The 27,894-nt window shown below is 42.2% G+C and overlaps 1 protein-coding gene across 2 annotated transcripts in view; it reads left to right on the plus strand.

Moving 5' to 3' along the window:
• FAM53B (family with sequence similarity 53 member B) overlaps positions 1-20,805 on the plus strand; it is a 170,355-nt gene extending 149,550 nt beyond the window's left edge. For both annotated transcript variants that reach the window (XM_042458471.1, XM_042458470.1), the window contains exon 6: positions 14,205-20,805. In XM_042458471.1, coding sequence (XP_042314405.1) covers positions 14,205-14,561 — 357 coding nt within the window. In that variant the 3' untranslated portion in view covers positions 14,562-20,805. The remainder of the gene's footprint in view (positions 1-14,204) is intronic.
• Positions 20,806-27,894: the final 7,089 nt, after the last annotated feature.

A 27,894-nucleotide genomic window follows, 5' to 3' on the forward strand; every position in this document is an offset into this window, starting at 1 on the left:
ATGTTCTAGCAGAGTTTCTTTCTGACGTTTCGCCAGCATCTGATGCCAGCCACAGATGCTGGCGAAACGTCAGAAAGAAACTCTGCTAGAACATGGCCACATAGCCTGAAAAACCCACCAAAAGCTATCTGTATATGTTATATTAATCCTCATTGCATGAGATGGGGTATCCACATTGTGACTTTCTTTACTCACATTCCACGTTGCTGGTATTTGCCAGTGGGAACTGGAAAATCCTTGTTTTATGCTGTGAGTTCTAGACAATATAGTGTCTACACTGAGCCTTCATTTCTTGGCTGGGCATGTACATTGGAGTGAGATGGAGTGGAGGCCTAAGAAAGCACACACTATCCCAAGTGGAAGAACCCACTAATCTAAATTCTTAGCACATCCATTTAAAAGAACCAGGTAGCAAGAGAAAGAAAGACTTCTGTCCTATCTACTAACTGGTTCCAGTTTTGGTAGATAGCGTTAGAGCCAAGGATCCCTGGAAGTCACCTTCTAGTGAGAGGGTTTTGTACTGTCAGAGCAAGGTTGCTGTACTTTGATTGAAGGCCCTAAAATGTTATATCTCCTAAATTAAATATTTATAGATAAATATACAGAGTTCGCAAATGTTGTTTGAGACCCATTTGAAGGGAATAAAGACTTTCTGGACTCTCTAGTCTGTCTCTCTTACATTGAGTGGAATAGAGAAATACAGTTTGGCTTGTATGAATGCCACAGTTCTATATGATTTCAGAAGGACCCACAGGATGTGATAATAGGAAGTGAATTAAGCTTCCTGAGAAAAGAAACATTAGTTTAAATGAAGAACCAGTTTTTAGCCCTCTCCCTGCTTTCTTCCCTCCCTCCTTTTTGGATTACAATTCACAGAATTCCCAGGATAGCATGGCCAATATCCAAAAAAGGTAATTTTTAAAAAAATTTGAGTGTGGACAAAAGCCAGAGGGAATGATGAAACAAGATCCCCAATATTTGGAGTTCTGTATAGCTCCTTATTACCCTCTCCTCTGACTGTCAGCTCATAACAAATAAGGACAAGTAAGTGTGTGTGTGTGTGTGTGTGTGTGTGTGTGTGAGAGAGAGAGAGAGAGAGAGAGAGTGCACTGCATTTTTTGCTTTATAGTCTCTGACTGGCCCAGAATTTAGATTTTCTTGACTTGGGATCCAGGCCACCATTTCTCTCTCTCTCTGAATTTTGACGAAGCCCTAGATACTGTCTTCAGGCCTGGATCATTAAGCTAATAGGTTAGATGTAATCTACAGCATATTTTTGGTGAGTATGCCGTCTCATTCTCTCTCCCGTACCATAAGATAAATTTCCAGCAAACATTGTAATCCTCTATACACTTATTTAGAAATAAGGCTTCGAGATCACAAGGAAGCTTATTTCTGGAGAAATATGCATAGGATAGTAGCATCTTTTTTTTTTTTTAAAGGAGATAATTTTGGTTGTTCTATCTCTGATATGTAAGCTGCTGCTATATTGCCTTCCACATATACTGTAGATGCATGATAAATAAACCAGCTCATTAGAAACTAGTCATATTTGAGATATTAAAATAAGATTTAGTGTAGAGTGCAACAATTGATATTCATTAGCTTAATTTTGTGTCTGAACTTTTGGAAATGCCCCCTGACACACAATTCAGCTTGTCTGCTCCACTAATACTTACATCAGGTGAGATACAGTGAGATTGCCAACTATATAATGGGGTGGGATGCTGCAAAAAAAGTATCAGCAAAGTCTAAGGGAAGCAGAACTATAGACAGCACCATATTTTCTTTTTATACTAAAGGTCTGTGTTACCAAGAAGGCTGGGAGGATGTCACGAATTCCTCCAGAACTTGATAGAAACATGCCTTTTGGTTGTGGTTTACTTTGGCATCAATGCATCTAATGTGTCCAAGCAACTGAGAATTTGGCTGCAGGTCAAAAATTACAAGTCTCTCGGTGTGATAGTTTTCTTGGTAAATAAGTGCCACTCAAATTCTTGATTGCAAGATGCTTTTAAAAATGTAGATACCGTAACAAAGCTACTGTACACAAATAAAAAAACAGCAAAAAGTTCTGTTAAAATAACATTCCGAGCCTTTTGGAACTAAGGACATCAGGGAGGTGCCAAGATAAGGCTAGTATTGGCAAGCCCAGGCATGTTTACAGAATGTTAGGCCTGCCGGTGATGATAAAACTAAACACTTTTCTCAAGGCTTGTGCTTATTCACAAGTAGTCAGCTGAGGAAAGAAACTTTGGAATAAAAGGAATGCCTTACAGTGCAAACAGTCCCCAGGAATTCAGGTTTATGTATAGAGATTAATTGTGATAGATGTTGTTTCAATATTTAATTTCCTTCCATTTGTTCCAAAGTTCTCTTCATACCTTCAAATATAAGGACCAGCCTACACATTATAGTTGGAAATCTATTGGGGAATTACACTAGTTCTTGCATGCCTGCCCCCCTCGGATTGTCACCGTGGTGGTGGTGAGGGAAGACAGACAAAAATATCTGCCAACTATGAGCTGTCTAATTCTTTAATTCCTTACTTCCTTCCTGATTACTGTACAGGTGGGCATCCTCTTCCTGCTGCAGCCATCATTTGTGCTGGTTGTTACAAATAATAGTTATATCTCAGTTAATGAAGTCTGTGTGTTTCCCTGGACATTACTTGTTTAACAAAAACGTTGGTACCAGAGGCAGGAATAACTTGGAAAGAATGGGGATTGGTCCCTTCATCAATACCATACCAAACCAAAGGATTTCAACATTTTTAGCAGAACCTTTTATTTAAAACTAATGATGTGCATGTGTGAAATGCACCAACCAGGTCAGGTAAGCTTTGTGTAAGAAAACAAAACCATTTTGAATCTTTTAGAGACCATTTGAAAGCTTCTTCCAAAATACATGCAAGGATGATTCTCTTTCACCAGTCTCCACTTTTCTTATGATTACCATTTTGGTGGCTGCACATACAGCTATGTTTTTCTAATACACTGAGGATAACTGGTGAGGCAGATTTATCTGCTTTCCCCTTTTCTCTGTTTTTCTGTCCACATCTGCTCAATAGGGGATTTTGGAAGTAGCTGCTGTTTTCTCTGCCTGTTGTAGGCAGGCACAACACAGTTACAGTAAGACCAGCACATATGATCCTTTCTTCTTCTGCCAGAACTTGTAGCTTTCCTGTGATCCACAAAATATGAAGCTGTCATGTTATGACTTTCTTTGCATCTCCCACTAGCAGTGGTAACAATGTGAGGGAAGGGTGGCAAAATGCACAATGTGTTGTCAAACTCTTGGGCAAGTTAAAGAATACTGAAGTCTGCCCTATCTCTGCCATATTTTGTTGACCCTATGAAATTATTTTGCATAAAATCAGACCAGTAACTTATCTTGTATTGTACTACTTTCCCTCACTGTCAGTGGCTTCCCAGGGATGCCTGTTACCTGATATAGTTATATAATGCACCCCCCCCAAAAAAAACACACCTCAAAATGCTACTCACCAACTATTGTCTTCTGACCTATGCAGAAAGTGGTAAAAATGGTGAAGAAGGGTGTAGCCACACTGCAGATGTAAAGCAGCTGGACACCATTTTAACTGCCACAACTCCATTTTACAGAATCCAGGAAATTGTAGTTTGGTCTATGAGAGAGCTCTCACCCAACTGCAAATCTCAGGATTCTGTAGGATAGAGTCATGGCAACTGAAACATGGTGAAAAACTACTTTCATTCTGCAATGTGGCTACACTCAAAGATCTAGCACTAGAAAAGTTTTGTCAGCTTTGATGTAATGACTACCATTTCCCTTTCAGAGAGCATCTACTTTTCTAAGCTTCACTAGAAATAATTCCTGTAATCTGTCAAACTCTGCAACATGCCTCCTTCTGATTCCCTTTTTTCATTTTGTGTTAAACTGTGCATAGTAGCAAACCAGGTGTAAGGAAGAACACTTCATTACTGCTTTCCGTAACAATGGCATCAGCACTGGCATATGGGGATGAGGAAACATCCAAGTTGCAGAAACAAACAAAACAGAAAAGAAAGCCACATTTTCTAGTCCCTAGAGGATTATTATTATGGTTGAAGTGGGAACCCACACAGTTAGACAAAACAAAAAGCTATGCCTACTACACTAGAAATGTGATGTGAACAGGTGCACTTGTATGATATTAAACCAGGGACTGATTCATTACACAGTAGTGAACCAACAAAACAAACAGACTGCTTCTCAGAGGCAGGCTGGTTCTGGCTCAGAATGTTGAAAGGTAGGCATTAAATACGTGACCAGTGTGACATTGCTTTTAGATATTGGAGAAAAGCCCATCTGATGAGATTGTGTAACATCTCTTTCTTGATTTCTTTTGTGGCATCTGGTACATAAATAGAAGAACTGGTATTCAGTTCAATGTAGTGGAGGACTACTGCTATGGATCAGTGCCAATGCAAATACATATCTACTGAAGAGCATTCATAATCCAAAGATAAAAGGTCTAGAGTTTTATATGTGTCTTAATCTTTTTGCATTACAGCACATTAAACACAAGCTACTTGTCTTCATAGTTGATTCCCTCCCTTTCTTTCATCTGTGCCATGTCAGTCTCTACCCTGGCACTAAAAATGTTGTCAAGCTTTGATCTCCCACCTGCTTCAGTTGCAGCTGTCTCATTTTTTCTCTCTCTCCGTGATGTTATATAAAGGGAAACATTTTAGTAATTGTGCATAAAAGCTGCAGTCCTCAAGCCAATTAATTCGAACAAGCCCAGTGAAATAATTATTAGAAGCATTCCAAAAAGGTTCAAGCTATCTTAGTATCTTTCATCCTCCAAGATACTTTAGCATCAACAGCAGAGGCAGAGAGATGGCTGCCTAAGATCAGGCTGTCTAGATTTTAGCAGTAAACCCCCTAGATTCTGTACCCAGAAACCCTACATGCTGCTAATAGAGGTCTAGCCAAAGTCATGAGTGGCCATACCCAAATGAAATCACTAGACGACAACTATAGTGGACCATGATAAAGAATTCAGGTCCATTTCATGCAGAAGATCCACACCATGATCAGGTAAAACCCCTCTCTATATTTCTTTCTTTCTTTTAATGTGTTTTCATGTATTCTATGAAACAGAAACCTGCTCTTGATTTCTAAAGCTAAAACTTGGGCTTTAAGGAAAATTACAAATGTTCTAGCATCTGTACATTTGCAAGGATTTTGAAAGCTACATATACACAGACACACACACACAATCCGGCCGAAGTAAAAATGTTCAAAATCTCACTAAGTTTGTAGAATTTCTTTTTACTCATCAAAAACAAGGCTTTAAAAAAATGTGCCAGCTCATATGTTGGCCTACATAGAATCATAGAATTGTAGAGTTGGAAGAGAGCACAAGGGCCATCCAGTCCAACCCCATTCTGCCATGCAGGAACTCTCAATCAAAGCATACCTGACAGATGGCCAATCCAGCCTCTGTTTAAAGACTTCTAAAGAGGAAGACTCCACTACACTCTGAGGGAGTGTGGTCCACTGCCGAACAGCCCTTACTGTCCTCAGGAGGGGACTGATGTTTCAAAGTTTGGTAGTTGGATTTCCTTGATTTATTCTCCTTCATCTATTGCTGCTAGCTTTAAAGGAAACAATCACATAAATCTAACTTTTCTAGAGTTAGACTGTAATTTGTGAAAGATTAGACAGGCAGACAGATAGACATTTAAATTTGTTCCAAGCTAGGTAGCTACTACATCCACTTTCTACATAGTTTCCCTCAGTATTTGGTGTTTTCTTGAAAGGACAGATTGCAGCGTCTTGTCACTGCACCTGATGTTGGTGTCTACCCTTTCAGTCAGAATTCTTTCTCAGGAGTGTCTGTTTTCACAGCTTCAAATTATTCAGTCACATCTCAAAATAATAAATTATAATTCCAGTTGGGGGGTAAGCCGGCTCTGTGCCATTTCATCTAAAGTAGCAGAAATGAACATTTTCTCATTCCTTCTAATCATATCTAACCACAGTGCTTGCATGTAACGAAGGTACTTTGGAGGAGCATTTGGTTTACTCCATTGTTTGGTTTAGATTGGGAAAGATGTATGTTTTAGAAAAGTGCATGTTCTTGCACAAAAGCAATTCTGTTCAGCCTAAGAGAAGACAAAGAAAGATGCTGCCTTGCAAACCTTTGGAGCTGTTCTACAGTGCATACTGCCTAACAAACAGAGTGTTTGTTCCTTGACTGTGAAAGGTTGAAAAGATCCTGTTGAATGTAATGTGGTATACACCTTTAAGCACAGAGAACAGTGGTATTGACACAGTTGCCTCCAAGCAGGGAGGAGTGAAAGGTGGAATTCAGAGAACTCAGCCACTTCATTTGCAGTACTGTTTGCAAACTGAAAGCTTCTCACTGGTTACCAGGTAACTAGAGACCAGCAAATTCTGCCAAACTCTGTGGCATCAAGATTAGCCAATGTTTCTTGCCCTCTTATAGTTTACATCTGCAACAACAGCATTCTGAATGACCACTTGACTTGATAGGTGAATTGCCATGGCTCTCCCCCCCTCCCCTCCACTTGTGCCAGCACTCCAGAGAGCATTTTAGTCTGTGCAAACTTGCTTTTGGAATTTGAAAGATGGGCAAAAAGAATTTGTGAACACCGTTTTGTTTATGAAACTATGGTTGATTCCAAATCAATCAAATTTTTGCCCTTGAAGCAGAAACAAGGGCTTAAATTCAGAGAGTTCTGTGACCATCTATCTTCAGATCATCTGCTCAGAGTGGAGTGGGATGTGACTAGATTTTGTCTCAGAAATGCAAACCTATCATGGGTTTTCTTGGCAAGAGTTGTTCAGAGGAGGTTTGCCATTGCCTTCCCCTGGGCTGAGAGCATGTGACTTGTCCAACATGCCTCAGTGAGTTTCATGGCTGAGCTGGAAATTGAACCCTGGTCTATAGAATCCTAGTCCAATGCTCAAATCACTACACCACACTGGGTCTCAATTAGTCTTAAAGGTGCCGATGGATTCTTTTTTCTCCCTCCTTTTTTCCTTTTAATAGTCATTGATATTCACATTTCTTATACCGAGAGTTAGATCTGGTGGCAGCATAAACCAGGGGTATAACTATAGAAAGAGCCTGGTCGCAACATAACCCAGGGTGGAACTACAGGGGGAAGGGGAGGCAAAATGAGGAATTTCAGTGGCCCAATCTCTACAATGCTAAAAACATGAAATTAATAAAAATTGTATTGGGGAGAAGGGTTCTTGTGGAGGGGGATGTCCTCATCCTCTCATCACTGGAGATGCAGGAAGGAATGCTATGTGGTTTGAAATGTTTCAGCATTCAATTATAGATCCCATTCCTTTATTCATGTATATGTATTTTAACACTGCCCTTAAGGAATACCTTCCCTCCAATACCACCACCACCAGCAGCTTATTGTACACTATTTGAAGCTTGTACAATCTCTGCATATAACCTGATTATTGCACATGACAAGTAGTGAGGTTGGTGGGATCTAATAGGCTACAAATTCTCCAGCCATGGGATGGGGCAGGGTAGTTCTGGAAAGGAAGAGGTTTCTTGTATGGCTACTGCTAACCACAGTTTCTTCTTCGTGGTCACTGCGAATCACACAAATGGGTTATTTCTGCGCATGCGCAGCAAACTCGGAAACTTCTAGAATCTCTGGGCAGAAAGTCATGTAACTTTCTGCAGTCTCTTTGCAACTTTTTGGCGGTAGCCCCGCCCATCCCGTATATAAAGCCCCTGGTGGCCCGCTCCTCTTCAGTTCCTTCATTCCGCCGCGCAAGCAGCTCGAGGAACTTCGCTTTGTTAGATTTAGAATCTCTGACCATTACGGACATTGACCAAAGACCGGACTTGACCACTCTTGGATCACGAATTGGACTTGTTTCACCTCTCTCGTTTGACCACGGACCGCACTGACCACTCTCTCGTCGCCACCCGGTAACGGCTTGCCAACCGCTATGGCCTCATTCAAGCAATGCATTAAATGCGGAGCCAAATTCCCTATGTCGGACGGACATGACAAATGTGTCTTGTGCCTGGGGGAGAGCCATATTCCTGGGACTTGCAAATTCTGTAAGTCCATGACTGCCCAAGCATTAAAAAATAGAGACCAAAAGCTTAAGGCGGCTCTATACGACAAGGTTTTTCGTCTTACGACATCCGAAGCTCAGCCTTCGACTTCGGACGCCCCAAAATCTAAGGCTGACAAAGCCTCTAAGAGGGCTCATGCAGACAAACAAAAGCCCCCGAGGGCTCCGAAGGAAGGACGAGAGTCCAGGAGAGCCAGATCGGCGTCCCTGCAGCCAAAGACCAGGCGTAGAGGCCCTCCAAGCACGGTGTCAGTTCCTCCACTGGACTCACGTCCAGCTGCCACTCATCTCCCGGAGTTTTCCTCTGGCTCAGCTCCTCCGCCACTGGAACCGAAGGTCCTGATTTCTTCTCACCTCTCGGTTCAAGATCCTGACTTAGAGATTGTCCATGTGGGTGACTCATCACAGTCCGAAGGTGAAATTCCGGACTCAGATGCACCACTCTCTTCGCAGAGGCAGAGACAGCCCTCTCGGTCACCATCCCGTTCCCGACGGGATAGGACCTCACCATCCCGTACCACACGGGATAAGGCCTTACCCCCCATAAGGGATAGAGCTACATTGGGAACGGAGGCTGACGAAGCCCTGGACGGAAACCGCCGCAACCGTTCCCCAGGCTATGACCAGCCGGATAGAGACCTTTTCGACATCTATCCTGACCTGGTATTTGATTACCATACGGGCCAATACTTGCTGCCGGTGGACGCAGACCATCTCCGCCGTAAAGTCCCAGGCCCTACGAGAATGAGGCCCTGCTCTCCTCAAAACGACCTGACCCGGCGTCGCTCTCCATCTAGAGATCAATCGCCACCGAGTCATAGGGACAGTAGATCTCCGTCCATCTCTCGCTCTCGCTCTGTTTCTCCCTCGTTACAGCCAGAGGTTGAACAGTCTATGGCCTTTGGCGAGCCGGATGCCCCATCGCCAACAGACGATGTCCGTTCTTTCTCGGATAAAGTCATCAGAATGGCCGACGCCCTCAAACTGGAGGTGTCCTATCCTGAGGACGACGCACTCGACCCAGTAGAACGCCCTATCCATGGCTGTGCTCCTGCTCCTCCGTCCCTGGCTTTCTTGCCCTCTCTGGAAAAAATTGCCAAGAGGTCTTGGGATACCCCGGCGTCGATAGCCTCTACATCCAGAAAGATAGAGAACCTCTACAGGGTCACACCCTCGGGACCGACTTGGTTGTTTAACCATCCCAAACCCAACTCGGCCATTGTAGAAGGTTCTCAGACTTCCTTTGCCGCACGCCCCTCCTCGTCACCGATGGACAAGGAGAGTAGGAAAATAGACGGTCTGGCAAAAATTTTACGCCTCTGCTGCGTTGGACATAAAAATTGCCAATTATGCTGCATGTATGGGGGCCTACGTTCAACTCCTTATGGAGAGAATGGACCCTTTCCTCAGTGACCTCCCAGAGGACAAGAAGAGGATCATGATGGCCATCCGTAACGAGGTACACTCAGTAGGAGGCCAGCAGATTATCTCGGCGAGACATTCTACTGACTGCTCCTCTAAGATCCTCTCGGGCTCCGTGGCTCTCCGACGCTATGCTTGGCTATGTTCCTCGGATTTAACACCACAGGCCAAAGCAGCAATTGAGGATATGCCCTTTGATAATTCCGGTCTCTTTAACAAAGAGACCAATGAAAAACTGAGCTTTAGATACAGAATGAAGACAGCAGCCAAGAAACACGGCATGTCTACATCCAGCGCTAGACCCCAAAGACAACGTTACAGTGGTCAGCGTAGCTGGTTCCATCATGGTCAACAACGGTTTCACCAGCCCGAACGACAATTCCAACCCCAGGATCCTGGTCATCAAGGCGGGCGTCCTCGTTCACCATCCCACCAGGACCGTCGCCAACAGCCTCAAAACCGCTATCAGCAGGGCTACAAAAAGAAAGACGCAAGAGGCAAGAAATGATTCTGAAGCCTTCCTGCGCACTTCGTCTCCTCGCCAACCAATAACCTACGGCCCTTTTTTAACACCTGGGCATCCATTACTACAGACTCTTGGGCTCTCAACATAGTTCGAAGGGGTTACGCCCTAGAGTTTTCTGAGCTCCCGACCACCGGAGCTATTATTACCACCGTCCCCTCGGACACCCTTCTCGATGAAGTGCGCTCCCTCTTGGACAAGGGCGCTATCGAGCCCGTACACCCTTCTCAGGCTCGATACTGCTTCTTCTCTAAGTACTTTATTGTCCCTAAAAAACCTGAAGGCCTTAGGCCTATTTTGGACTTGCGTGCACTAAACTCCTTCATAGTGTACAAACGCTTCAGGATGGTAACTCTCGCTTCTATTCTACCACTCTTGCAGAAGGACTCCTGGTTCGCCACGCTCGACTTGAAGGACGCCTATTTTCATATCGCGATACGAGACGATCATCGCAGATTCCTTGCCTTCACCGTCGGACCAGATTTCTTTCGATACAAGGTTCTTCCCTTCGGTCTGTCATCAGCGCCGAGAGTTTTCACAAAATGTATGGCCCCCGTCGTCGCTTACCTTCGTCGACAAGGGATTATAGTCTTTCCTTACCTGGACGATTGGCTATTCACCGCATCGTCCAAGGAGTCCCTCCAGCACCAGATGGACTTTGCCCAAGATCTTCTGGCATCATTGGGACTTCGAGTCAACCGCGAAAAGTCACATTTGACTCCATCCAGGCAGATCGATTTTATAGGAACGCTTCTGGACTCAGAGTCAGCCAAAGCCTACCTTCCACGATCCAGGTTTCAAACCCTGGCGATTGCCATACGAGCTTGCCTATGGTACAGACATCTACCAGCCCGTGTAGTACAGGTGGCAATGGGACACTTAGCCTCCACAACTTTTGTCACGTCTTGGGCAAGACTGCGCCTCAGACCTGTACAATCTTGGTTCCTGTCCACCTTCGATCCAGTGAGGGACCATCCCGAAAAGATCCTCACCATCCCAAGAAAGGTCCAAACTTCCCTGAAATGGTGGCTCCAGCCGGACAACGTATGCTCCGGTATGCCCTTCACTCCACCCCAGCCAGAGATAACCTTGACTACGGATGCATCCCTACAAGGATGGGGAGCCCACGCGATGGGTCTGACCGTCAAGGACAAATGGACTCACAAGGAGTCAAGTCTCCACATCAACGCATTGGAAATGCTAGCGGTGGAAAAAGCACTCAGGGCCTTTCAGAGTCTACTCTCAAACAAAGTGGTGCTCCTCCTAACGGACAACACCACAACTATGTTCTACCTCAACAAACAAGGAGGTACGAGATCAAAGACTCTCCTAGACATCACACTTCGAGTCTGGGAATGGTGTATCCAACACAGCATCCTGCTTCAGTGCATCCATCTCCCAGGAGACGAAAACAACCTGGCAGATCAACTGAGCAGATCTCCAACGACATGTCACGAATGGAGACTACACCCAGATGTAGTCTCCTTTCTCTTTCAACGGTGGGGCACACCGATGGTGGACCTATTTGCTTCCCCCAGCAATGCCCAACTGAACAAATACTGCTCACGGGTTCGTGCACCGGGCTCTCTGGGAAATGCTTTCCAATTTCAATGGACAAACCACTTCCTTTATGCATTTCCCCCCTTTCCACTAGTGACCAGAGTACTAGCAAAAATGTGGATAGATTCCACGAATGCGATCCTGATCACCCCGTGGTGGCCCAGACAACCATGGTTTGCCCCTCTGCTTCAACGGGCACGGGATCATCTTCGCCTAGAGCACCGGACCGATCTACTTTCCCTACACAACGGGCAAGTTCACCATCCAGAGATGCAGTCTCTCCCATTGTTGGCATGGAGGATTCGATTCTGACTTCGCTCCCGCCAGGGGTACAGGAAATAATCAAAGCAGCTCAGAGACCGTCTACCCAAAGGTCCTATGCTTACAAATGGGACAAGTTCCTTGCCTTTTTACAGACCAAGGAAATCCCACCATCCCGTGTTTCCATCCCGGCAGTCCTGGACTTCCTCATGACTCTGGCTGAGGCAGGTCTCTCCTTGAGTTCTATTAAATGCTACCTGTCTGCCATCTCTTCCCACTATTTGTTTCGGGACAAACCCTCCTTATTTAGGGACCCTCTTATAAAGAGGTTCCTTAAGGGATTTAATAATTTGCACCCGCCGGTCCTTGACCCCCCGCCGCAGTGGGATCTAAACACTGTTCTGGCTCGTCTAGTCTCCAAGCCCTTTGAACCCCTAGCTACCACGGACCTTAGACTTCTTACTTGGAAGACAGCCTTTCTGGTAGCTATAACATCAGCCCGACGGGCCGGTGAGTTGTGTGCCCTTAGAATGGACCAACCCTTTCTCCGTTTCCACAAAGACAAGGTGGTTCTCCGTACTGACATTACTTTTTTGCCAAAGGTGGTGTCTGCTTTTCATATGAACCAGGACATTGTTTTGCCCACTCTGGCTCCTAACCCGACCACAGATTCTGAACGTCAGCTCCATGCCCTGGATGTCCGCAGGGCACTGGCATTTTACTTGGACAGAACGTCTGCTTCCAGGCGTTCGGAGAGACTGTTTGTGTGCTACTCCGAAGCCAAGAAGGGGCTGCCAGTTTCACCGCAGAGGTTCTCCAAATGGGTGTCCAACACCATCCACCTCTGCTACGAACTGGCGGATAAGCCCTTGCCAGGCCGGGTTAGAGCCCACGCAACCAGGGCGGTAGCAGCATCCTCGGCTTTTTTAACAGGGATCTCACTAGAGGATGTATGCAAAGCTGCTGTCTGGTCCCAGCCATCAACATTTATTAAACACTATAGGCTGGATGCCAGGGCCAGGCATGAAGCAGCTTTTGGGAGAGCAGTGTTACTCTCTGCCATGCACTAAATCCTGAAACCTTGGCACTGTCAATAAATTACACAGTTGTTTGGTTTACATACTTTATTGTTGATTGTTTCATTGTTGATTCTTGACACTCCCTCCTCCATTGACCACAGCTCGCTAGTCTAACCCATTTGTGTGATTCGCAGAGACCACGAAGAAGGAGGACAGGTTGCTCACCTGTAACTGTGTTTCTTCGAATGGTCATCTGCGAATTCACACAAACCCACCCATCCTTCCCCTCAGTGTCTGCTCACTTTACAACGCTGTTAGTCGCGCTGTTTGCGGCTCATTCGGAACTGAAGAGGAGCGGGCCACCAGGGGCTTTATATACGGGATGGGCGGGGCTACCGCCAAAAAGTTGCAAAGAGACTGCAGAAAGTTACATGACTTTCTGCCCAGAGATTCTAGAAGTTTCCGAGTTTGCTGCGCATGCGCAGAAATAACCCATTTGTGTGAATTCGCAGATGACCACTCGAAGAAACACAGTTACAGGTGAGCAACCTGTCCTTCATAATAATGAATGGTAAAAAATAGTGAGCCGTGCTTTACATAAAGACAATCTACTATTGCTGGATTCAGAAAAATACCCCTATAACATAGGCAGAAGAAAATTATCATAGTCTCTGATGAAGGATGTTAAGAGGCAAACAGTGAAAAGGAAGACAACTCCTTTTAATTTCCTGCTGCTTTCCTCATGAACCTTGCTGAAAATATCCAGCCTGTATAAGTGTGTATTTGGGAAAAAGATAAAAGGCCAAGCAGAGGGTTTGATTGAGTCAGGTTTACTGTTAATTTTGTTTCTCTGAGGTTTCCTTTCAAGAATAATTTTATTTTCCTGACGTAGTTTAAAGATCATTTCCATTAATTACAATGTCATACTTCCTTTGAAAATGACAAAAGGAAGTGTAATGCTTCAGTGAGTGTATGGTAGTGGTTAAAGTATGGGATTAGGATAGTGGTGGGCATGTTTCACATCGTGGTGTGCATATCCTACCATTTGGGGCTCTTCTGGACCTCCAGAAGATCACAGCATCCTATCAGGACACGATTTTGGTGAACTGGAAGTGACATTTCATCACTTTTAGCTAATAGTTTAAGGTAATTTAAGGCAAACCCCCCAGAACTCTTTGGTCAAAAGCAGCATAAAAACATAATTAATAACCATAATATATAATCTAGTGTTCTTTTCACTGTAATCAATGGCAGAACTCTTGATATCTTTGCTTCTGACTTGGCGATGTCTTTTGTTTTCTCTTTTACAGAATTGTCAAACTTTCAACAGCCTTAGCTGCCTTAGCACCACAACTGATGACTGCTCTCAGCAAAATCAGTTTTCACCTAGCCTCAGCAGCACGAAGGGATGGATAACAACTTTGGACATCATGCCAGGCAGGACACCAGCCTGCACCCCTGTGCCAGAGCCACATTCACATGCAGAAGAATGTAAAACTCGCAAAGAGGAGGAGTTCTCCTATGAGGAGTCGGAGTTTTGTCCCACAGAAGATGAAAGTAGCAGGAAGGAAGAAGAAAACCCCTCATGGAGGAACAGTGGGGCAGGAGGGGATAATGTCTTTCAACTGGATGGTGAATTAGATATTGAGCAAATAGAAAACAACTGAAAATGCAAAAGGGATATGCCTGTCTGCATCAAGGCTTTCAGGAGTGGTAAAAATCCCACAGATGTTTCATGCAGATGGAGGAGAGATTCCACATCCTCCTTCTCCTTGGCAGGTGGGAGGGAACAAGGAAGCTTTGCCAAAATTTCATCAGGTATCTTGTTAAACCTTGAAACTCTTTAGAACTACTGTAGCCCATGAGGTTTTGTAAAGAAGCTTTAGAGAAAACCTCCAAATTAACATCAGCACATTAAAAAAAAGCTTTGTGGATGTATCAAAAACTTGAAATGGTCATACTTTAGAATAATGCCAATTTTTTTTTTAAGATGTGCTTGAAATAGGGCTTAAGTGAAAAAGAAAGGAAAGACCAGGAAGTCTGTTGCTGGTCTTCATTCACAAAGTAGGTAGCATGCCGTCTAGAGAGGCAGCTGGTCCATCCTCTGTCTGATGGCAATCCTAATCCACTCACTTTTGGAAAGAGTGGACTATATTTTGTTGTTGTTGTTGTTGTTAATGTTGTTGTTGTTGGCTGATTTTGAGTCTAAACTGCACCTCAGCAATCCTTATCAAAGGGGGAGAAAGGTGGAGCTTAGTGTTTTTCTTTGAATTCATATTCCATTGGAATAACTTTCAGATTGCGTATCTGATTTCTCACAAATCATACTTCTAGTCCTTTGCTACCAAAATCAAGCTTCTCAGATGCAGCGTAGATTGTTCTGGTCTGCAACCTCCATTTATAAAATCATTATTATTTCTGTGATCATCAATAATGCCATGAAAAGAAGCACAATATGTTTTCCCTGATCCAGCCAAAGACCTGTGACTACATGCAGGATTCCATGCTTGAAGCTGAATCAGATGTAAATGTGCTTTTTGGATGCATATTTTCCTCAGTGCTTACCTGGTCCAGTTTGGATAGACTGGATATATATTTTTGTGGCAGACAAGGATGCATAATCCTGTTTCACTGCCAGTAGTTCTCCTGTGTAATTTACATGCAGCTAAACCTGGAGTGACACCATTGTCTTGTGAAGAGAATCAGCCAAAATATTTGTGCATGCAGAAATTTAAATGAATTGCATAAATAACTTAGGCAAAACTGGCATTTGGGTGACATAGTGTGAGGCAGAGTATATATGGATATTTTGAGATTAGTGCTTGGTAACAAAAAGAAATCTAATACTTTTGCCTCATCCCCATCCCACCAAAGTGATTAACTGCATTTTGTATACCTGGTTTCCACAATCACAGTTGGCATCTAAGAGGGATGGTCAGCAGAAAAAAAAACTGAAGTAGCACCTTGTTTTTGCTCATTCACAGTTCCAAGGACCACAAAGAAACAACAATAATATATTACACTTCAGATGTATTATTGATGCTATACTCCATAATCACCACTTGCAGAATGTAGAAATACATGATGTCCTAAAAGCAAAAAAAGCAATAAGTTGTATTTCTCCATATAGAGACCTGCAAATTCAGTAAGTGAATGAAATCTATTTTTGCAGGTATCTACAAAAGAGAAAGGAACAGAGATTAGAGTTTCACCTCCCAACTACTGGAGATTCCACTCAGCGCCCCCCCCCCCCCCCCGGCCATCCTCTTTTGCATTTCCTCTTTAGCAGTCAAACTGGTTTACTTTTATTTCCAAGTGTCAAAATATGGATCAGACTAGAGTTGCAAGCCATAATCAAGCTGTACTTTGTCGTTATGATTGGGCTGGTTTGCAGGTTTTTATGGAAGAGAAAATCTGTGTTTTCTGCAGAAATGACTTTATGAAATTGGAGCAGAGGAAGGGAGCAAAGAGTTCTAAGGCCTGAGACTTGATATTATTTATAAACTGAGCCATTATGGCATTTCATTTACAATCACAGGATCGTAACTTTAAGCAAGTTTGCAAGCTGTACTTATCTTAAGCAGCTTAACATGTAAATGATTACAAATAATGCAAGGAAAGGCTCTAACTTTTATTTGGCCACTCTTAACTGTGTAAAATAACACAACATCTGGCATCCTGTTCAGTAATTACAGTGTTGTAATTATGGCATCATAATTATTCCAGTTCATGTTCATAGTCATTGCACAACCTTTGATGTCTTACAGCCATCTTAGTGTAGCCATTTCCAGGGTGCTAGAGAGCGGGGCAGTGAGTAATGGCATTTGCATTTCTTTTCTGGTCATTGGGCATGGTGAGATAAAACAACTGGGACAAGATGCCAACAGGACTCTAGAAGGATTTCTATAACTGTCTGTCCCAGTGTGTTCCACAGTTGGAAGTGGGCTGGTTACATCTCACCACCCTGCTTTCTGGTGCTTCCAAAAAAGGTGTATTGTGGGGGACATGTGAAGCTTCAACGTTATGATTTTTCAGGGTAGCATTGAGAGACAAGGTAGCTATGTTTCTGTAGCTGTATCTCCATAGCTATGTCTCCCATGGAGGATCTTGGACAACGTTTCTCATTAGATTGGTGGCATATGGAATCTCTCATATTCCTATGTGGTTTTCTTCTGCACCAGGAGATATAGGGATGCATCTCAGAAGGCCAACTCAGTGCTTAAAGCTGGAGTGGGGAACCAACATACAGCCCTCAAGATTACATGAGATTTCAACTCCCCTCAGCCATAGCCACCATAGCCAATGGCCATACATTCCCCATGCCTGATTTAGACAAACAAGCAATAAATATATAGTGCCACTCAGGATTCTTCTTGTTTTTGTTGTTATATGGAACACATGGGATATGTTTCTTGCTGTGATGAGGCCGATACAAAATGCAGTTTGAGATGCTAATGTTCAGGCAGCTGCACTCCAGCATTTCCTTCCTTCCTTCTCTCTCTCTTTCTCTCATTAATAGTGGTGAACAATAAGCATATACACTTTAGCACACATAACTCAGTTAAATAAGCTGTTCACTTACTACATGGAAGTTTGTTTGTTTACTTACAAGTGGGTGGTTGGGAAACAAAATAGAGATGATTTTTTAAAAACGACACCCTGTTTTTCTGCACTTTGTTTTCTACTGTGGTGTATATGCTTGTGGCATCTAACACCCCAGTAGATTCCATCCAAGCTGTAGCTTTACAAATGTCTAGTTCAACTGCACAGTTTTTGTTTGTTCTTTTACATGTTGATTTCTGCTATTTCCTCCTTAGCTCATACTCACATAATGTACAAGCCAAAAATATTATAATGAAATAATAATAATACATTAGGGAGGAATTGCTTTAATTGTGAATGTCCTGAGTTCTGCATTTTGGTGCCACAAAGCAACACATCTGCTGAAGACACCTGTAAACCTTGATATTTTCATAGAGCTTTGTATTCTTTCGGTGTTTGTTCTGTGAATGTCAGGTTAACATGAACTGCTGGTAGCTGGGAGCCTCCTTAAGCATGATTTGAGGCTGGCTCCCCCAAATGAGCTAAATTTCAGTTCAATTGTGCCTGAATTGGTTCTTTTTAGACTCAGTCTGATAGCATCAGGAATAAGGCTTGGAAAGTATCCCGCCTCCATACCCCTTGTGAACCTTCTGGTTTCTCCCTTCCCCTTTACTCAGAGTCTACCAGCTGGTGGCAATGATGAAATTGACCAGTTACACGTTAACAATGGCAATCTGAATTTCTTGGTTTGAGTGCTCAGATATCATGGGCAAAAAAAATTACAGTGGCTATTAATTTAAACTGCAGGATCCTGTGAACTAGCCTTAAAGTACCAAAATGTGGACAGTAAAGTCTATGAGATTTACAGGTATTGCCTGAACATAGACTGGATGTCCAGGAATGTGCAAGGCACAGTTTCCTCCTGTGAGAAGTTGATTATGTGACATTTTTTTAAAATTCAAAAATGGAGAGAATTGTCTCTTTTGGAAAACCTCTGGGAGTAGCTGTTCATTTTTAAGAGGTAGTCCCCCCCCCTGCATTTTTTTAACATCACAAAATGCCATTTTTCTCCAAAAACAAAAGAGGACTTATGGAGTTGCATGTTTGCTCAGAATTTTGAGCAACCCATGAAGTCTCCCCAAGGAACTCTGAGGACAAAAATTGGCTCCTAGACTTGTGGTCATTTCCTAGACTCGTGTTCAGTATATCATTTCCAACCCCCAGTTTAAGGTTACACACAGGTTATGTAGCAGATCTTATTTGACCCTTTCATATGCAGTGAAAGAACATATATTTGATACCTTTACAGGCTCTTCTGAATCCTCATACAGAAATAAAGTGCATTTTCCCTTCCTTTTCCCAACTATTCCTTAAAAATAACAGCAACACTGTCTAACTCTGTACCATCATTATGTGGAAGTGCATAAACTATACTATTAAGATAGTTACAAATAGTGGATTGGATTCAGACTAAGACTGAAATCTTATGTATACTTAGCATGGCAGTTACTGAATTCAGATGGGGCTTATTTTTGAGTGAACATGTATATGGTTATGCTGGATGTTAGCTTAATTTAGGTCACACTGAAATAAACAGGGTAAGCTGGTTGTGTTTTCAGTTCAATGGAAATTAAACTCAGCTAGTTTAGTAGGATTCAACACAGTCTGTTTACCTTTCATTTGTTGCATGGCAAAACTTTCCCCAGCTTGGATTGCTTAGATTTCTCCAAAACGTTGTCTACTCTCTAGTAAATCGACCTTTTCTTTAGCACAATACAGTACTTTACAGTTGAAGTAACTATTCCTAATCTGAGGTACCCTTTCACACAACTCGTATCAGTCTTTTCAGGCCTGATTTGCATAGAACTTGATTTATGGCAGCTCAGTTTGCCTTTAGTGCTACAGAGATGGCATTTTCCCTATCTTGGACTTTGAATTCAAAAGGGCTTTAAAACAAAAAGGGCTGCTACCTACATCAAGCTAAATTCACAGAGTAGGAAAGTGCCCCGAAAGGACCACTACCCAACTCTTCTAGCAGTAGAGTAGCATTTACACAGCAGCAAACCCTCTTTGCCTTAGTAAAGATGCTTCACTGAATAATGGCCTTACAGTGGACACATCTGCATAGACACAATACTACGATTCACCTAAGGTTAGGCCAAGGCGGTATTTCAGTAGATTGTACTGCTTTTGGTTTTCTATGAATTTATGTACTGAACTGAGTTTTTTAAAAGCCTTACTTTTTTTAAAAAAATAGAAATAAAATGTTGTGGATTTATGAGTGTGTGTGTGTGTGTGTGTGTGTGTGTGTGTGTGTGTCCCGTATTCAGGGGACATCCTCTTCATTATGACATAGAAGATATATTGCTCTCTTCAGAAAATGCAAGAAGCTCAGCTGGATTACAGAGAGCCCACATCAACTGAACAGTGACTGGATCCCTCTAATAGGGATCACTGGATTCCTGTTGGATTTATCCATTATGATGCAGATCACTTGGTCTCCTTTCAGATTCCTGCCAAGTTAAAAAGGCTGTTGCTGACATTCTCTGTGGACAAATACTTTTATTTGCTAAGCAGTAAAATCCAAACAACAGGGAGACAAGACCCATGGCTTGTTTGGAGCATGGATCAATCTGGACTGTGGACATTTCATGACAACAGCACTAAATGTCAGCAATCAATTGGCCTTTCTAAGAAAAAGTTCAAATGCAAGACATCTGCAGGGTACTCCCTCTTTGTCTTAGCACTGGTGAACTTGCTTACAGGAATTCTGTCAAGCATCTGTAGTCATAACTGCTCTTTGTAACAGTTCTCATGAAGAGTTAAGATAATATCATCAGAAGGGATATATTTCTGGGTTTGATTGTAGTTTTTCATAAGATAGTCTATCTTTGGCCAATGACATTGTGTTTCAAGTGCATTTTGAGGTGATCCTTATTAAATAGGACAGGATGATATTTTTAGGTTTATAGCTGTGTTTTCCAGCATTCATGTTTTCGATGTTAAAGAACCAATGAATCAAAAGATACTGATTGGCCAAAAAGCCTTTGGGAAACCATGAACTCTGGTAACATTTAGTGTGTGGATGTGGATGTGTGCATTTGCACAAGTGTGTGTGTGTGTGTGTTTCTCTCTGTGTCCCTGGTAATTGCAAAGATGCAAACATATTGACAAAGTCAGCTCTGTAGTTGGTGTTAAATCTGTTCAAAATTTGCTATTACTGAAAACTGTTCCTTGACCTGATTTTAAAAAAAAAAAAGACTGCTGATTTGTACTCTCTCAAATGACTTTATTGCACTATAGAGCAGCTCAGTCTCAGGAATTTACTTGTTACTTTGACTGTGTAAATAAAGCTTTCTGATTCCATAACTTGCTACCAAGTGAAAATCTTTTTTTAAAATGCTTGCCTGTGTTTTCATGATTGCCAATGCACCTTCACTGTTGCTAAATTTCTTCCATTGCTTCTTCAAAAGGACTGGATTCAGGAATTTTCTTTGTAACTACTGAGATGTATGGATATTTTTAGTTACTCTTTAGTACATAGGTACTAAAGGATAGGATCAAATTTCAAAATGACCAGAATAAATTAGAAGGTTGGGTCAAAGCTAACAAAATGAAATTCAACACTGAGAAATGTAAGGTACTGCAATTAGGGCAGAAAAATAAAATGCACAGATATAGGATGGGGAACACCTGGTTGAATGAAACTACATGTGAAAGGGATCTAGGAGTCCAAGTAGACCACAAGTTGAACATGAGTCAACAGTGTGATGCGGCAGCTAAAAAGGCCAATGCAATTTTAGGCTGCGTCATTAAAAGTATAGTGTCTAGATCAAGGGAAGTAATAGTGCCACTCTATTCTGCCTTGGTTAGGGCCCACCTGGAATACTGCATCCAGTTCTGGGCACCACAATTCAAAATGGACATTGAGAAACTGGAGCGTGTCCAAAGGAGGGTGACTAAAATGTTGAAGGGTCTGGAAACCATGCCCTATGAGGAATGACTTAGGGAGCTGGGGATGTTTAGCCTGGAGAAGAGAAGGTTAAGAGGTGATATGATAGCCCTGTTTAAATATTTGAAAGGGTGTCATATTCAGGAGGGAGCAAGCTTGCTCCAGAGACTAAGACCCGGAACAATGGATGCAAGCTACAGGAAAAGAGATTCCACCTGAACATTAGGAAGAACTTCCTGACAGTAAGGGTTGTTCGACAGTGGAACAAACTCCCCCGGAGTGTAGTGGAGTCTCCTTCCTTGGAGATCTTTAAGCAAAGGCTAGATAGCCATCTGTTGGGTATGCTTTGATTGAGAGCTCCTGCATGGCAGGGGTTTGGACTGGATGGCAGTCTTTTCCAACTCTACGATTCTATGGCCTGTTACAGACTGCCAAAATAAAGCTGCTTCGGGTCTCTTTGGAGGTATGCTATTTAAATGATGCATGGGTCCTAAGAGTCCGGAAGTCGCGCCAAAGCCACACTCCGTTCCTAAGCACTGGAGTGCAGCTTTGGTGCAGCTTCTGGATTCTTAGGACACATGCATCATTTAAACAGCATGCCTCCAAAGAGACCTGAAGCAGCTTTATTTGGGCAGTCTGTAACAGGCCTATGATTCTGTGCCCATGGACTACAAGCACCATCATTCTCATCCTGCATGGGCAGCTTCCTTGGGATGGCAGGATGGCAGCCCTTGTGGAGAGTAGCAGGTTGGAAAAGACTGGAATCTGGCCCTGCATGTGGTGCTAATTCATATGCTAAGCATTATAGTCTCTTTCTCTTTCTCCTCCCCCATGTCACATACAGTCCTTGCTTGCAGACTGCCTTAATAGGCAAAAATGACACTACAGAGAGCCTAAATACCCTAAAGGCATCAGATCGTGTCTAACGTGGAAGTCAAGCAGGGTGAGACCTGGTTAGTACTTGGATGAGAGATCACCAATGAGTAGCAGGACCTGTAGGCTATATTTCAGAGGAAGGAACTGCTAAAACCACCTCTGAGTATTCCTTGCCTAAGAAAACCCTATGAAATCCATAAATTGAGAGTTTAAAGACACATACAAAGGCTAGTTCATCTGGAAGTACTTCTGGGAAGCTGAAGGAAAACAAGGCTTTCAGATTCAAAGAACAGAACCCTAGAAAGTCTGCCTGTGTGCACTGTGTGGGTTCTCTGCACTGGCCAGACTAACAGAGGATATATTTGTAAGAAACAGAATAGTCAAATGCCACAAATATCTGCTTTAACGCTTTAAGAGCATGGTGCATGGAGGAAAGAGAATAACAGAGCCAACTGTCTCATAAGAGTCACAACAACCAAATGTTGAAATCTATTCGATTTCCACAACTGGATGATGAAATGATAAAACAGCAGGGTCAAACATGTGTTCTTCAGAAATGAAATATGATAAGTGTTTATTAATTATTACCTGTTTAAAATCATGTTTACATCACATTTTAATGTTCAAAATTGCAAATTAATTTATACTAACAACAGCATGTATCTTGAATCTATAAGTCTACTTAAGTTTGTAGGGGACAGAACTGAGAAGTTTTGCAACATCTGTATTCACAGATCTGTATTCACCTACAGGCCACTATGGCATTACAATGTATGGCCATATGTTGCACAAGGGTAGCCAGTGGAGTGACATGCACCATGGCCCTGATGTGCAATGGGCACCAGTGCATATGGGGCACTCCCTTTGTGCATCTGAAGAATGGCTAGGAAGTGCTGGAGTTCAATAGGACTTGCCCAGTGTGCATCAGAAGTGCCTAATGTGGCAAACATCTGGAAAACCAAAGTTTGGGAATCACTGGATTAAAGGGTTAAAATCAGTGGGTGGTGACAGCTCAGCTAGATGATCTCCAGGGGTACCATCTGCAAAGGATTAGGAGATGAAACCTCATGACAAGGTGTGACTGTAGCAAACACAGGTTTTTTTATTAAGCAGCTCCCACCTGGTTATGTGCCGTGAGTTAATTCTTTCTGCTACAAATATGTCTTCAAACACTCCTGACAGGGGACTTTTCTTCATAACTCATATCTTGAAAAACCCTCTTCGTTCAGAAACTTGGAACCTGGCTATTCTGACAAATGCCCAAGCCAGACTTGGTCTCCCTGTATTAGTAAACCTTCCCTCTAAATTGCAGCCCATCACACAATGCGATATTCATTTAGGAGGTGGTGAAGGCATTAATATTCAGTTATTACGGCATCTGAAGGGCACTGGGGAAGCAAAAGGTGTTACTTTACAGAAAATGTTTTAGCACCATTGATTCCCAAAGCAATTCCTCCTTCATAAGATGTATTGGGCACATTCAGCCACAGCTTTCAGGTACACAGGAAACATTACAACCTCTTGAGTCTCGGGTTGTTAGAACCCAAGTTTAAAATAAGCTATTACCAACACCTAGAGCAGAGATAAGATGGAGGCCAAGGCACGGCTGGTATTTTCTAACACAGCAATGGAAAATCAGGCTGAATCCTGCTGGTTCTTCATCTCTAGAGCAGACCTACTGCATCATTTTTTGTTTGGTGACTCAACACGCAAGTTGATCTGTTCAAGCTGGGACCAGCCATAGGATTCACGCTATTGTCATTAACTCACAACATACTGTATTTCCAGGTCTTATTCCACCTTCATTTCCCCCACACCAAGCTATAAGTTTCCTTAAGAACAGCTGTAGTAATTTGAAGCTTATACTTCCTGTCCACATGTCTGGTCATTGTTCCATGCTGCAACTGATGTACAATGGTCCCTCCATATTCGCTGGGGTTAGGGCTGAAGGACCCCTGTGAATGTGGAAAAAGCACAAATAATAAAACACCACTATTCTTTTTATGTAAGAGAACACCTTCATAGGAATCTCCAGGTCCTCCAGTGCAACTCTGTGGTCAACACCTGTCAGAAGTTGATCATAGAATCATGTTGGGGGGGGCCTACAAATGCCTAAAGAAGTGTTTTCTATAGAAACTTCCAGGTTCTAATGCACAACTCTATGGTCACCTTCTGGCAGAGTTGTGTTGGAGGACTTAGAGATACATAGAGCGACCATATTTATCAAAACCGCAAATAGTCAAAGCCACAAAAGTCAAAGCCTTAATTGTGGAGTGTCAACTGTACAATCTTTTCCTAGCATCACCAGTAGGATAACATACCCCATCATCCTGCATTAACACACATAGGCTAAAGCACAGCAATTAAGTGCGGCAGGACCATGTCTGAACCATGATACTAATATTGGTTCATATTCACAACCCAATTTAGTTTAGTTTAATTTAGGGAGTACATAGGTACCATGAAATTTCCTACTTATCTCCATTAACCAGGCAGCAGCCACTGCAATTGATGGATGTCTCTTCCCTTGTCAGTTAGGAAGCAGCTGACTGATGATCCCACCCAACTTTCATGCAAGAAATTCTGGCATGAGAGGGAATTGCAATAGGGAACCTGCTTTTGGATGTCACACCGGCAGTCATTCAAGGGAAGGAGTGGGAATGCCTGGTAAGTAGGGATTGGGGTGGGTGAGCTGAATTGGTAGATACTACATAGCTATGAATGTAAATTCACATTCACAACTGCGTTGGTGAATTCTGGTCGGCATCTTTAATTTTCTGGGCATTGCATCGTTAATTTTCTTCCTGGATGACACCACTATGGTCTCCAGTTGATAGAAAAATCCCTGTCAAAGGCTTCCAAAGAAAATTCAGCCCCTGCTAAGTGCACGTATTTTTGAGAAATTAAGCCTTACCATCTGGCACATGTTCTGGAAGTCAAGCATATTTTAGTGAAATACAGAGAGCTAGAAAACAAACAATAATGACATAAATATGAAGCATGTAAAAATAAAGACTGCTTGCTTCTGGTTGGATAATTAGCCATCCTTCTCTTTCACACCATTCTGAAATGCAGAAACCAAATCACAATTTATAAAATAGGAATTAAAGCAATTAAGAATTCTCTGGGTCTCTGGTCTTTTCCTTTGAAGAAATAATACATTTTAAAAATATTATGTGACTCCCTATGTTTGGCGTTGGATGGCAACACAAATATCGACAGATTAATTGAATCATTAAAATTAATGCTATGACTGAAGAATATAAAGGTGAGGAAATAAGAAAAAATGTCTTAACAAAAATCTAAAATCAGGAAAGTCTCCAAGTACAGTGGGTTCATGGGCAAATGTTATAAAACCTTTGGCCATGAATTCATCTCCCAACTTAAGACACACTTTAATTATACCCTTGTTGGGAAACCTGTCTCCATCTTTGCAAATAAACCACAATAGTAAAAATACCCAGGCCAGAAAGAGATGGCATACAAGTAAAGCCTGACTGATCAATTGAATCAGGGCATGAAAATCCCTGATAATCATATTATTTAGCAGGCTGAATAAATTTATAACCAGTCAAAAGTGGCCAAATAGGCTTCATGTCCAACAGGAAATTGGCAGATGTCGTCTGAAGATCATGGAACATAACACAATGGGTGATGGATTTACCTCTACTATAAGTGAACTATATACAGTACAATCTCATGCGTTAAGGTCTTTGTAAATGTTGTCGATTCAAATCCATTTACACTAAGCAGGGACCAAGACAGGGTTTTCCATGATGACTGCTTCTGCTCAATGTAGCCTTAGAAACACTAGCTGGATTACTTTGGGATGCTGAAGAGCTTCATGAGGTAAAAACATCAGGCGCAAAGCATAAACATAAAGATTATGCAGATGACTTAATGCTATTTATAATAGATTCTTTCTCCCCAAAGCTGCTGTGCACTGGGATCTATTCTTGAGACATTCCAGTGGTACACTGGCTTAAAGATAAACTTAGCAAAGTCCAGTGTTACAGTAAAAGAGGAAGCATGACTCAAATATCTTCTCAAATTACTAATGAAGTATGCAAGTGCCTTCACATCTAGGGAACCAAGGAGCCTTCTCAATTGGTTCACAGGAACTTCAAATTACTATATGACTGGGCTAAAATAATAATAATAATAATAATAATAATAATAATAATAACCTGTTTACTAATTTTCTAATTTCTTATTCTAATCAGTATATCAGGGCTCATAAGAACTGAAAGTGTAGCAAAGTAGGTTATAAAGTTTGTTGTTAGTATCTGTCTTGCCCTTGCGTGTTCTCTTTTGACTATGCTATCCAGGAAACAGTCACGTTTCATGGCAGCAGCCATCTTAAGATGGTTCCAGGATAACTCAGACCACCATGGAGAGGTGCATTTCATTTCAGGAATTGCTGGGTTAAACCGACCTGGTGTGGGTCTACACATGTCAGATTACTCCAGGCTTCACCGGAGTATTCTCACCCCAAATTTGCCCTTACCTGTTCTCTTTTGCTGCAGGTTTTCTGCTCTCGCAGGCAACAACAGGCAGCTGCCTTACCATGTGGCTCTCGTTTGTTGTCCAGCCACTCTGCTGATGTTAGACCAAGGCACCCAGCCATGCCAGCAATGTTGGGCACCTCGGCCCAACTTGGGAGTAACTTGCATGCATAGTCAGTGGCATCACTAGGGTTGGTGTCACTTGGTGCAGTAACTCATGGTGTCACCTGCCATTGACCTCTTTCCATATACACTATACAGAATGCTGTGTAATGTTTTTTGGACTGATATTACTTATAAATCATAATTCCCATATATCGTAGTAATAGTTGTGACATAAACAGCTAGCACAATTAAAATTATACTTTTACACTACAATATCATGCACACAGCTTAAATGTGTTTACATATGCATAGTTTCATGTGCTTTTTACATTCAGTAAAATGTCAAGTTTATATACACACACACACACACACATATATATATATATTTGAAATTTTAATTTTCTTTTTTAAAAAAAAACAGGGGCTGCTACTTTCTCCTCCAACTGAGCCTCACCCCACTCACACAATCTCTTCAAGGCCTGTTTCTGTCAAAATGCAGACATTTGAGTGTTAGTTTACATGTTATAAACCGCTTAGGGAGTGCTTAAGTGCACTGATAAGCAGTACAGAAATGTACTTGCTATTGCTATAGTGTCACCTCCTCTTGGGGTGTCATCTGGAGCAATCTGAACCCCTTGCATCCCCCTAGTGATGCCATGGTGGTTTGCAAGCACTGCAAGTAAAAAGACAGTTGCTCTTGTTGCTGTGAACAGAGCTGAAAAACCGCAACAAAAAGTAAATTATTTAAATGTGAATTGGGGGAAGAAGCCACAAATTTGGTCTCGATATCATGAAGACAATCTAGACCTGATTTGAGATTTTGGCCCTTGAAGATGTAAACAGCAAGCCTGGGGGAATTTGGGGTAAATCATTTGGGTAGATTGAATGATGTATTCTGAAAAGTAAGAATAAAAAGTCTATTATTATTATTATTTATTATTATTATTATTATTATTATTATTATTATTATTATTATTATTTTGAAAGGACAGAAACAAAACCAGAGATGTTCTGGTGTTT

This window comes from Sceloporus undulatus, chromosome 3, assembly GCF_019175285.1.
Source record: "Sceloporus undulatus isolate JIND9_A2432 ecotype Alabama chromosome 3, SceUnd_v1.1, whole genome shotgun sequence".
NCBI classification, from domain to species: Eukaryota; Metazoa; Chordata; class Lepidosauria; order Squamata; family Phrynosomatidae; genus Sceloporus; species Sceloporus undulatus.